The sequence below is a fragment of the Plecotus auritus genome (assembly GCF_963455305.1).
Source record: "Plecotus auritus genome assembly, chromosome: 9".
NCBI lineage: Eukaryota > Metazoa > Chordata > Mammalia > Chiroptera > Vespertilionidae > Plecotus > Plecotus auritus.
In genome coordinates this window covers 102,543,836-102,556,102 of record NC_137783.1, presented here as the reverse complement: position 1 = coordinate 102,556,102, position 12,267 = coordinate 102,543,836, and the positions used below count along the sequence as shown (strand labels likewise).

Sequence of the window (12,267 nt, the reverse complement as noted above, 5' to 3'; positions counted from 1 at the left end):
AAATACATGAGTGAATGAATGAGTGAGGAAACTTATCATGGCTTCAGAGAGAGATCACATTGAGATCCAGGTTAGTGATAAAATCTTGTGAACTCTGTTACAGCACAGCCATATCAATGAAAAGTAAGTTCCACTTGGAGAAATCATACATACTTACCTGATAGCTCCAACCCAGGGATCCCAGATTGCTAGTTGATGTCTCTGACATATTCAGGCATCTTGCCTGGCCTGAATAATTGTAATATACATTCAGAGCTTGGAAAATATTCTGCAGCAACTCTCTATCAGATAAATTGGAATTTTTCAAATACTGGCACGCCACCTGTCATTTTAGAGAAATAAAAAGAAGAGTCAGAACATAAATATTATAATAAAAGGGTAATATGCTAATTAGACCAGGTCAACCAGCCATCTTCCAGACGTTTGACTTCCTTCTGACAAAGCATGGTGGTGGGGGCCGAGGCAGAGGCAGTTAGGGGTGATCAGGCTGGCAGGAGAGGGCAGTTGGGGGCGAGATCAGGCCAGCAGGGGAAGACAGTTGGGGGTGAGATCAGACCATTAGGGGAGGGCAGTTGAGGGCAACCAGGCCAGCAGGGGAGGGCAGCTGGGGGCGAGATCAGGCCAGCAGGGGAGGGCAGTTGGGGGCGAGATCAGACTGGCAGGGGAGGGCAGGTAGGGGCAAACAGGCAGGCAGAGGCAGTTAGGAGCGATCAGGCAGGCAGGCAGGTGAGCGGTTAGGAGCCAGCGGTCCCAGATTGTGAGAGAGATGTCCAATTGGAGAGGGTGCAGGCTCGGGCCACTAGTAGTATAATAAAACAAAAGACATGGGACTTTGATTTGATCATTAAAAGATATGCATTTAACTTATACTACTTGACAATTTCTATCTTTTGAGTATAATCCCCTTCACAGATTAATAAACCTTTTAACTACTCCTAAACTATAGAAGTAAACCAAAGTCATTTGCATAGCATGCAAAGTCCTCCCTACCTACCACTCTAGTTTTAACTCCTGCAACCTTTGCTGCAGCATAGCAAAATCATTTCCAGCCCACTAAGCTCTTTCCTTTTGCACATTCCTTCTCCCTCTCTCCAATTCACCCAATACCTAGCAAACACCAACTCATCTTCCACAATACTCACCTCAAGTATCACCTCCCCTATGGGGCTATCATTACCTATGCCCCTCAAGTCAGGAGAACTAAGTCACTCCCTCCTTCATGCTTCACTATGCCCTGTGCCTTTTCTATCAGCTTTACAGCACTCATTTGATTCCAGAGTGTCTCCCTCACCACTTACTTAAGCAAGATATCTAATAATTAAGTGTTTGCTGAATGAACAACTACAATTTTATAAAAATATAAAATTTATAAAATTTCTTATGGAAAAACTATACCAAGCTCCAATGTCTGTGGTGTGATAAGCAGATCAGGCAGCTCCCCAGCTCCCAAATACTCCCATCACTGGACTATACTCAGTACCTGAAATTCAGTACTAAAAATCAAAGTCAATCCTCAGGGTGGGAAATGAAGGCAGGGATAACCTAGACAGGGGGCATGGAAAGCTTTCGAGGGTATATAAATATTCCATATCTTCCTAGGGGTCTGGGTTACACAACAAACAGTACACTTACAATTTGTACATTTTACTGTATGTAAATTTTACCTAAAGAAATCAAACAAATACTGAACTCTAGTTAATGACATTAAAGCTGATTTTAGAAAGTGTGCTGATGTCTTCAACTTAATTTTGAAATGCATTTAATAATAAGATGAAATGAAGGCTAGATAGAAGGATGGATATAACATATCAAATATAATAAACTATTATTTATAGAATTTAGGTGGTAGGCTTATAGGTATTCACTGTCCAATTATTTCAACTTTACTGAATTTTTTTTTACAATAAAATATTGGGGGGAAATCACAGGCAATGGAATCAAAGCTGAATAACAACAATAATAACAACAATAGCTACTGATTACTGAACCCTAGTTTACAACCATTACATCACTTAAGCCTCAAACAATCCTATCAGATGTGTTATTATCCAATATTTTACATGAAGAAACTGATTCTTAGGTTAAATCACTTTATTCAAGGTCATCCAGCAAGTAAATGGTAGGACCTAGATTCAACACCAGATGTCTCTGGTTATGAAATATACATCTTACTCATCATGTTACACAGCTTAGGTTGTATCCCCTATAAAACTGCAAAGAGCCCCAATGGCAAGCAAAACACATTACGTTTCCATCTTCTATTAACACCTTCACACGAATTCAGTGATCTGGTCCTTTCTCATTTCAGATTGAAAAAAACATATATAATAGGTAAAAAAAAAAAAAAAAAATAGATGAATCCAGAAAAGAAGAAGCGTGGAAAAAAGGAACTCAGCTACCCCACTTTAGAGAGAGATTCTGGGCAGGAGGAGCAACCAGACCTGGTCTGGGCATATGCTCCCAGTCAGGAAAGGAGGACACTGAGAAACAAGTGGCCACAAGCAAACACAGTCTCTCAGCACAGTTCTGCCTTCGACCAGCTTCCAGTAACACTTTCTTGGAAAAAGGAAACTTGAGACAGGGAAAATGAATTACAGAAAAAATTAAATGCCTCTCTGCAAATGTATTCAGCACAATATTTCTATGCAATGTTAAATGATAGTATGTGAAATAAAAGGTTTTAGGAAATTTTAGAAAATGTATTAGCAAATGTGAAGTTTTCTTGACTGTAGGATTTCTCTGAGTCTGTAACATGCTTAATTACAATGTGACTTGCCAAAAGGGAGATAGAGTATGCATTTTCCCAGTAAGTTTTTTATAATATTGAGTGTGAAAAAGTCAGAAATTAAGATGTCCAAATAACTGGACATACTGTACCTTAAAAAAGTAACTGTGAGGCCATACACCAAGGTTTAGGGTATACATAAAGAAATGAGTTATGCTAAACTGAGAGCCTCATAAAACTACTGAGCCTAAAGTAATAAGTAAATGCAAGTTGAAGAAAAAAGGCAAAACAGTGTTTTACTATTCTGACAACTCTTAATCATTCGTGGCAAGTAAAAAACATACCTAATTGTATAGCACTTTTCTTAGAAAATCTTCCTAAGAAATATAACAATCGGAAATAACCAAGAAAATATGGAAATCAAGAACTTATCACAGAATTCATTAAACTGCCTATTTCCAACAGTTGATCAGCATTCTTTCCTGTATGTGGACACCAACAGTGGATTCAGCTCTTTCAAAATGCAGCACAAAACTACAGAGTAGACACATGGAATGCAGAGAAGAGCATTATGTCCAAGCACAGCATGGTAGATGAGGCAGGGTGACAATGCAAACTGGGCAGGGGGAATGCAGTGCTGACATGTAGCAATAAGTGTTCTAGAAAAGAACAGTCGCAAGTGAGCGTGACTCACATGTTGGCATCAGATCCCCTCTCAGCACTAGAACACTGGGCCTCTGTCAGGCGAAGAAAAGGAGTTCCCATGAATAGCCATCTCTACAAATAGCAGTTACTCCTTAAAAGACACAAGCAAGGCTGGGGATCTGCACCGCTTAACAATACTTAGGGTTTCGGCAGCCCCAGTTACACAAAGAGAAAGAAGATCATGGTCTTAAACTTGGCCTCTGATAGTAGAAGTTCCATGTCCAGCTTGCTGTCCACTTTGAGGTCGGAACACCCTTGAAATACTCGGTTTGCTTCTGAGCATTAAGAAGGACACTGACTAACATGAGAAAGTCCAGAGAGAAACAGTCAGGATGGGGAGTTGAGGAAAACTGAAGAAACCCTACAATTGTTCATCTGTATCATTCTCAATCTTTCATTATTACAAATAAGGCTACAATAAACATACTCGGGGATAAATGTTTACATATATCCTTAATTCTTTTCTTAAGATAAATTCTTAGAGAAAGTACTGGTTCAAAGGAAATAAACATCTTTAAGACTTTTGCAACATCCTATCAAATTACCCTTTAGAAAGGAAGTACCCATTTATAATTCTACTAATATGCTAGTAGAAGCCAAAAAAGATCACTTAAAATTTTTTTGGAAAAGTGTTTGCAAATTCACTAAGGGAATTTTGTTATTTTAGGTGGTTCAAAAGTTCCTTTCTATCTCAAAGAGACTGTAAGTTCAAGCATCATTCTCTAGCGCGCGCGCGCGCGCACACACAGACACACACACACACAAAAACCAAAACAGAATATCTACATATCTCTATGCCTTTCCTTAACAATTTTGGTAGCAAAAAGCAAATAAAGCTTTCCAAAAAAATACTGGTCATACCGGCAAAACCTCAACATTAGTCCCATACTTAGTCAAAGACTGTAGTAATTCAAAAAGAGATATTCATATGCTTTTATTTTATTAAAGATTTATAGAATGCACAAAACACTATGTAAAGGTTGAACCGTATAAAATTGCCATGTTATTAAGTCAAACACAGTCAAATATTGGCATATTTGGTTCAATCTCATATAAGACTTCAACTTAAGCGTGATAATTTGTAGATATTACCCACTTGATAAGGGCAAGCACTTAGTCTGTGGATTGTTGACTTGAAGGCTGTGATCTAATCAGACAATAAGGACAGAGTCACTGCCAACCACTTCCATTCAAAATACTCAACACCAATATAGCCCTTGTACCATATTTCCTATATATTTTATGGACACTAACAAATACCGTCTTCTGAACAATTTCTACATGAGGCACTGCATAACGCCATAAACTCATTCATATGGGGGCAGCTGAGGCTGAGGCTGCTAGTATAACTACTGAATGTTTCTTGAGGTCAGTACTTTCCCTACAATGACCCAGGAAGAAACATATAATGACAGTCTGCAGGAAGAAACAAGCTCAGAATTTAAATATCAGTTCTGGCTCTGGCTGGTTTGGCTCATTGGTAGAGGGTCGGCCTGAGGAATAAAGGGTCCCAGGTTCAATTCTGGTCAAGGGCACATGGCTGGGTTGTGGCTTGCTCCCCACTGGGGGGTGCCCAGGAGGTAGCCCATCAATAATTCTCTCTCATTGTTGATGTTTCTAGCTCTCTATCCCTCTCCCTTCCTCTCTGAAATCAACTAAAAAATATATTTTTTAAAAAAATCAATTCTGAACCCAGACTTTGGCCACAAAATCCTGGTAAAACAATCTGTCTCCCTGATATTATATAGTAATAAAAAATAGTTGTTCCTTTGCACTAGCATTGACTTAGTGCTTACTATACACCTGGTCCTATTAAATCCTCATAATGACCCTAATAAGCATTACAATGACTATTATTCCCATTTCGCAGATAAAGAAACTAAAACACACACTGGTTTAAGAGAATTGCTCAGATCAGACAAGAAGAAGAACTAAAAGGCATCCAAATTGGAAAAGAAGAAGTAAAACTGTCATTATTTGCAGATGACATGATTTTATACATAGAAAACCCTAAATACTCCATAAAAAAACTACTAGATTTAATAAATGAATTTGGCAATGTAGCAGGATAGAAAATGAAAGCCCAGAAATCTATGGCTTTTTTATACACCAATAATGAACTCACAGAAAGAGAAACAACAAAAACAATCCCATTTACCATTACACACAAAAAATTAAGATACCTAGGAATAAACTTAACTAAGGAGGTAAAAGACCTGTACTCGGAAAACTACAGGACACTGAAAAAAGAGATAGAGGAAGGCATAAACAAATGGAAGAATGTACCGTGTTCATGGATTGGTAGGAATAGATCCCAAGAAAACAGAAACACCAATCAGAAAGGGTATATGCACCCCTATGTTCACAGCAGCACAATTTACAATAGCTAAGATTTGGAAACAGCTCAAGTGCCCATCAGCAGATGAGTGGTCTAAAAAACAGTGGTACAGCTACACAATGGAATACTACGCTGCTGTAAAAAAGAAAGAACTCTTACCATTCACAATAGCATGGATGGACATGGAGAGCATTATGCTAAGTGAAATAAGCCAGTTAGAGAAAGATAAATATCACATGATCTCACTCATTTGTGGAATATAATGAACAACATAAACTGACAAACAAAAATAGATCCAGAGACAGAGAAGCATCGAACACACCATCAAATTTCAGAGGGAAGGTGGGTGGAGGTGCGGGGGGGGGGGGGGGGGTGGGGGGGGGGGGAGTAAGAGATCAACCAAAGATTTGTATGCATGCATATAAGCATAACCAATGGACCCAGACACTAGGGGAGTGAGGACATATACTGGGGAGTGGGGGTAGCCAGGAGAGGTCAATGGGGGGAAAAGGAGACATATGTAATCCTATATAATAAAAGGCTAATATGCAAATTTACCAAATGGCAGAACAACCAGTCGCCATGATGCACACTGACCACCCGGGGGGCAGACGCTCAACGTAGGAGCTGCCCCCTGGTGGACAGTGCACTCCCACAGGGGAAGCACTGCTCAGCCAGAAGCCCTGAGCCGGGCTCATGGCTGGCAAGCGCAGTGGCGGGTGCGGGAGCCTCTCCCCAGAGGGAACGGGCCTCTAGTACTATATATAATACTTTAAACAATAAAGAATTTTTAAGAAAAGTCTTATTTATAGGTCTATGTTTTCTCAAATACTATAAATTGTGAAAGCTGACCTAAAGCAAAGTATAACACTTTCTAAACAGGCTTGATACATAGTAATAAATAGAAAATAAAAGCTGGAGGGAAAAAAAGAGAGAGAGAGAGAGAATTGCTCAAAGCCACACAGCCAGAGTGGCAGAACTGGGATTCAAATACAGACTCACTCTGAAGCTTAACTACTACACTACACATACTCAACTTTAAAGTTACAGTGTCTGAGACAAATAACAACATAAACAGTGCCTAAATATACCTATAATCGCATGCTTATTTATTCATATTTGCCAATTACAGCTGACATTCAATATTACTTTATATTTGTTTCAGGTGTACAGCATAGCAGTTAAATACTTATATAATTTAGGAAATGATTCCCCCCAGTAAGTCTTGTACCCTTTGGCACCATACATAGTTATTACATTATTGACTATATTCCCTATGCTGTACTTTACATCCCCATGACTATTTTCACGCTCAATTTTTATACAAATTTCTTTTATTCTTAGACTGTCTTTGTTTTTCTAAGTTTATTTATTTTCGGTAAACACTTAGAAGGGATTCTGTGTCACTGTAAAATCATAAAACTTGTTTATTATGCTATAGTAAGAAGAAAACTGTAAAAAATAATGTGAGGCTCAAGAATCACATGAAATGAACAGACTAAATTCACTTTCTGTTTCCTAAAACAAAGGTAAACATTCAGGAAAAACTTGAAAAGAGCATTAGAAGTCCATTTTAATACGTGTGGTTTTTAAGAGTGTAGAAATTGTGGAGATGATAGAACATTCTACCCTCAGTACCAAACTAATCAGCTCTGCACCCAAATACTAGGTTCTGTCCTTTGAGCCTGTGAATACCAGAGAAAGATAACGATTTGCTCAGAAGCTTTAAGTGTCCCCACCTCTGAGGATAAGCATTTGAATATGGAAGAAAAAGGGGCAAGGAACATTTTTAAAAGAGGAAGGAAAGAAGATACGTTAAAAAAAAAAAAAAAAAGACGAATCTCCTCTCAGAGAGAATGGTCCATACACATTAGAGAAAGGATTAAGCAGATACATTCAGCTTTTCTAACAGATTTTCATTCTCTAAGGCTTCAATACCCCTCTCACACTCACTCAGATAATCACATTAGTTTTGTCATTAAAAGCTCCCTTTTCATTGAATGCACCTAAACCGGCTTAAACCACCCAGAGAGGTTGCATACATTACCCAACACTAAGACAAACGGAAGAGATTTTCAGTTTTATGTCTTACTATTTCACAATATCTATCTGCATGCTCAGAAGGCTAAGCTAAAAGATTTGGTAAGTTATCAGGTAAAAAAAATTTCCAAAATAAACAAACTCTGCTGCACCCTTTAAAACTGCTCTTTAAACTGAGATGAGAGCTAGTTTTATGCTGATGGAGCAGTCAAGAGACGGGTTTTCTATTGCCCTTTTCTCTTCTTCCTGGTGTCCTATTGGCCAAGTCCATGATTATTTCTGCATAAATGTTGCCGCTTCTGTTAGCAGTAAACAAAGCAAATGGAATCTAAATGTGCAAAGCCCAACGACAAATTAAAAAGAGTGATACTTGAGTTGACACGGGAACTTGCATTCAGTCGCTGCCTATGGATCCTTCAGAACTGTACAAGGTCCAGACAGAAATGGAAATCACCTGCTTTTTTCCATAACTCAACTGTTACTTATTATCTCACTATCCTAAGCCTGCATGGGATATAAAACTGAAACTCATAGACACAGACAACAGTATGAGGTGGTTATCAGAGGGAAGGGGGGGAGGTTTTAGTAAAGGGTAAAGAGGGCTAAATATATGGTGATGAAAGACTATTTGACTTTGGGTGGTTGGCACATAATGCAATATACTGATAATGTACCATAGAAATGTACACTAGAAACCTATATAATATTATTAATCAATGTCACGCCTATAAATTTAATTTAAAAAATGAAATGGACGCTTTAAAGGAAAAAAAAAAAAAGAAAAGAAAAGGATGGCTGTTTGTCAGCCCTTTAAAAAGGAGGAAGTGTATCAGAGGGAGGAGGAGTCCTGGTTAAATGGAACTATCCAAGTGAAAGAGCCATCTCCAACTGGGTAATGTTCCAGGGATTAGTGGGTTGGGAGAACAGAGAGGGGGTCAAGAAAGGAGAAATAGGATGAACAGTGAAAGAAAGTGATCTGAAGCTAAAAGTAGTGGAAAAATTCTGAAATCAGGATGAAACCGAAGACAAATGTAGTCAATCAAAGTTTCTCAAGCAAGAAGCAGAGAGAAGTTTATTTTGGGTGCAGTTCAGACAAGAAACAGAATCATAAATGTATCATAAGCAATCAAAAAATTTAATATGTCAAAAGAAGGATAAAGTCAGTAAGAAATAATTAAAGAAAATTACAATAACTAGTCCTGGATAAAAAAATAAATAAAAGGTGATTTGGGACAGACACAAAGTTATCTTGCCCTAAAAAAAAATCTTTATACTGTATATATACAAAAGATAAAAGAAGGATTGTGCTAAATCAAAAACAGATGACAAAACATTTGAGATATATTCCATTCATTTTGAGTGATTATTTAAGAGAGAGAGAAAATGGAATATTTATTTACATTTAAGACTCAATAGAAAAATGTCTCAAAAGGAACATTAGCCCTCGCTGGTTTGGCTCAGTAGAGCGTCAGCCTGTGGACTGAAGGGTCCCAGGTTAGATTCCGGCCAAGAGCACATGCCCGGGGTTGCCAGCTCGATCCCCAGTAGGGGGCATGCAGAAGGCAGCCAATCAATGATTCTCTTTCATCATTGATGTTTCTATCTCTCTCTCCCCTCTCCTTTCCTCTCTGAAATCAATAAAAATTAAAATAAATAAAAAGGAACATTAAAGAAATGGGGAGAAAACCAAAGTTAAGACTATTCACTGTTCCAAATCATAAACAAATGAAAAAAGTGTATCCTACCTTTTTTTCCTAAATCAGATTGGCAAACTACAGCCCCCAGGCCAAATCCAGCCCAATTCCTGTTTTATAAATACTAAGCAATATTGGAACACAATCATCATAATTCATTTACATATGCCTATGGCTACTTTCTGCTACTTTCTTGCTACACCTGTCTCAGAAACCATATGGCCCACAAAGCCTAAAATATTTATTATCTAGTTCTTTACAGATATAACAAGAGAATCCCCCATGTTCTTACCATCTAACAATTCATTTGTTCTTCAGGTGGGTAGAAAGATGCAGATGTAATTCTCACTTTGTATACAGAGTACAGAATTAAATCTGATAGTTGTCACACTATGGACATCAACCAACCCAAACCTTTAGTCAAGTCTTCTACTCCAGTGCAATGTGCTAGATTAGATCCTAGGCTCTGAACAATGGGAGACCTGAGTTCTAATCCCACATCACCACCCTCTTTGTTGAGCTTAAATTTCCTCTCCATAAAACTGGGATTATACCTCTTTTTCTCACAGTATTTTTGTGAGGATTAAATGAGACAGTGTATATGAAGTGCTTTGTAAATAGTGAAATAACGTAAAAGGATAAGGCATTATTATCATATAGACATATATGGAGACTAGTTCAGATTTAGTGTTTCTCATTATTTTGATTCATGAGAGAGATCTACCCTTTTAAATAATTTTGTATTATCAAAATTCAATTTAATTCAGTACACATTTACCTCTGGCCTACTATGTTCAAGACACCCATTGATCACTCCACTTTTTATTATCTATTTATCATTATTCTACTTTGTAGATAAATATCTCTAATAGCAAATGACCTTGTTCCATTTCAGTTACAAAGGATCGGGCCTAAACGGGCAGTTGGACATCCCCCAAGGGGTCCCAGATTGGAGAGGGTGCAGGCTGGGCTGAGGGACACACCCCCCCCCATGCACGAATTTCATGCACCGGGCCTCTAGTATATTGTATAGCACTACGTGTCTCACATACATCACAAAGATTAAATAAACTGAATATGTAAAGTGCATAGCACAGGACTTGACACCTGGTAATTATCCCATTAACAGCAACTATTGGTCTCATTTCTAATTTGTATAACTCTGTAATCTATGCATTTTATCTCCATTATTCATATGAAGAAACTGAGGTTCCAAAAAGTTCAGTCACATGTCCAAGGTTGAGTAACCAGAAAGTGACAGAAGCCAGGATTTCTGCCCAGATTTGACTAACTCCAGAGCCCCTTTGTCACTGAGATTTCCACTGATACTGGACGTCAGAGAATGCACACACGCAAAAATGGAAAAATATGTTATTGACAGTGATTGAGGAAAGGACATTTTCCTGTTACCTTGATTGGCCAAGCAGGCAAAGGCTGTAAAAAGTTAGATTCATAAGGGTAGTCCACCATTGCCAGATTTACCCAGGTTTCAGAGATCCAATCTTTCAAATGCTGAACATCCTGAGCATTTTTTAATGGTGTACATAAGTGAAGGGCTTCAGAGAGCCAATCCAAGCCAGTACCTGCGAATGTTGAAACATAAGAAGCACTGCTCAACATAAGGTTTTATAGATTCTTGACCTGATATTTTAGAAAACTCAACCTTCTACACCACTTCTCTAAGAATATTTTTTCAACATCCATAAAATGTTTTTAAAGCAACTGCATAATCCCAGATAGACAAGTTGCCTATCCTCTGGAGTTTACCAGAACGCATACTTTTAATTAGTCCCTATTTTAAAGTTACTATGGAAATAAATAAAAAATCAAGTGGAACACTATAGAGCAATGAAAGGCACAAACTACAACTAAATAAAACAAATGGATGTGTCTGACAAACACACAAATGACAAAAGACAGCACACACACACACACACACACACACACACACACACACAAATACATACTATGCAATTCCAATGACTAAAAAATCCAATAGCAAGCAAAATCAAGTTATGGTTTTAGAAGTCAGGATAGTAATTAGCCTGGGAAATGCCAAGATAGTGACTGGAAAGGGCACAAGAGGACTTCTGAGAGGATTTCTTGATTTAGATGCTAATTACACTACATACTAGCTTTGTGAAAATTCATCAAATTCATGTATTTTGATTTGTGTGCTTTTCGGAATGTTATGTTTAAATATGTATGTTACACTTAAAAGTTTCTAAAAAATGTGGGAAATGTTGACTTTAACAAGTGAAAGGCAAAAAAAATAACAACACATTATTTCATTCTCTTAATTAAAGCTTACCGTTTCTTGTGAGTCTATTAATGGCATCCCAAGAACTTCGGATGTTCTCTGAACAATTTGGGCCACTTCTCTTAAAATCTGTTGTTACAATTTTCATAAATACCCCACAAGGTACTATATCTTCAAACTGCCAGATAGGGGCAGAGGCTGCAAGAGCTCTAAATGGTAATAAAATAATGAAAGAGAAAAGAGGGGAAAATGAAACCCATCAAATTCAAGTTTTTGTTTGTTAGTTTTGTTTTAATCCTCATCCGAGGACATGCTTAGAGAGAGGAAGGGAGACAGACAGGAAAAAGAGAAATATTGATCTGTGATGTTGCCTTCCCTATGCTCCCTGACTGGGAATCAAACCCCAAACCTAGGTATGTGCCCTGATCGGGAACCGAACTGGCAACCTTTCGGTGCATGGGAGGATGCTCACCCAACTGAGCCACTCCTGCCAGGCCAAATTCAA

The 12,267-nt window shown here is 38.1% G+C and overlaps 1 protein-coding gene across 7 annotated transcripts in view; it reads right to left on the bottom strand.

The window, feature by feature from the left end:
- PRCP (prolylcarboxypeptidase) overlaps nt 1–12,267 on the bottom strand; it is a 69,582-nt gene that overhangs the window by 16,735 nt on the left and 40,580 nt on the right. For 5 of the 7 annotated variants that reach the window (XM_080641965.1, XM_080641961.1, XM_080641963.1 and 2 more), the window contains exons 6-8: nt 11,814–11,971; nt 10,913–11,085; nt 158–322 (exon numbers count right to left, since the gene is read on the bottom strand). In XM_080641965.1, coding sequence (XP_080498091.1) covers nt 158–322; nt 10,913–11,085; nt 11,814–11,971 — 496 coding nt within the window. The remainder of the gene's footprint in view (nt 1–157; nt 323–10,912; nt 11,086–11,813; nt 11,972–12,267) is intronic. The other 2 variants (XM_080641966.1, XM_080641967.1) reach the window with 1 other exon arrangement.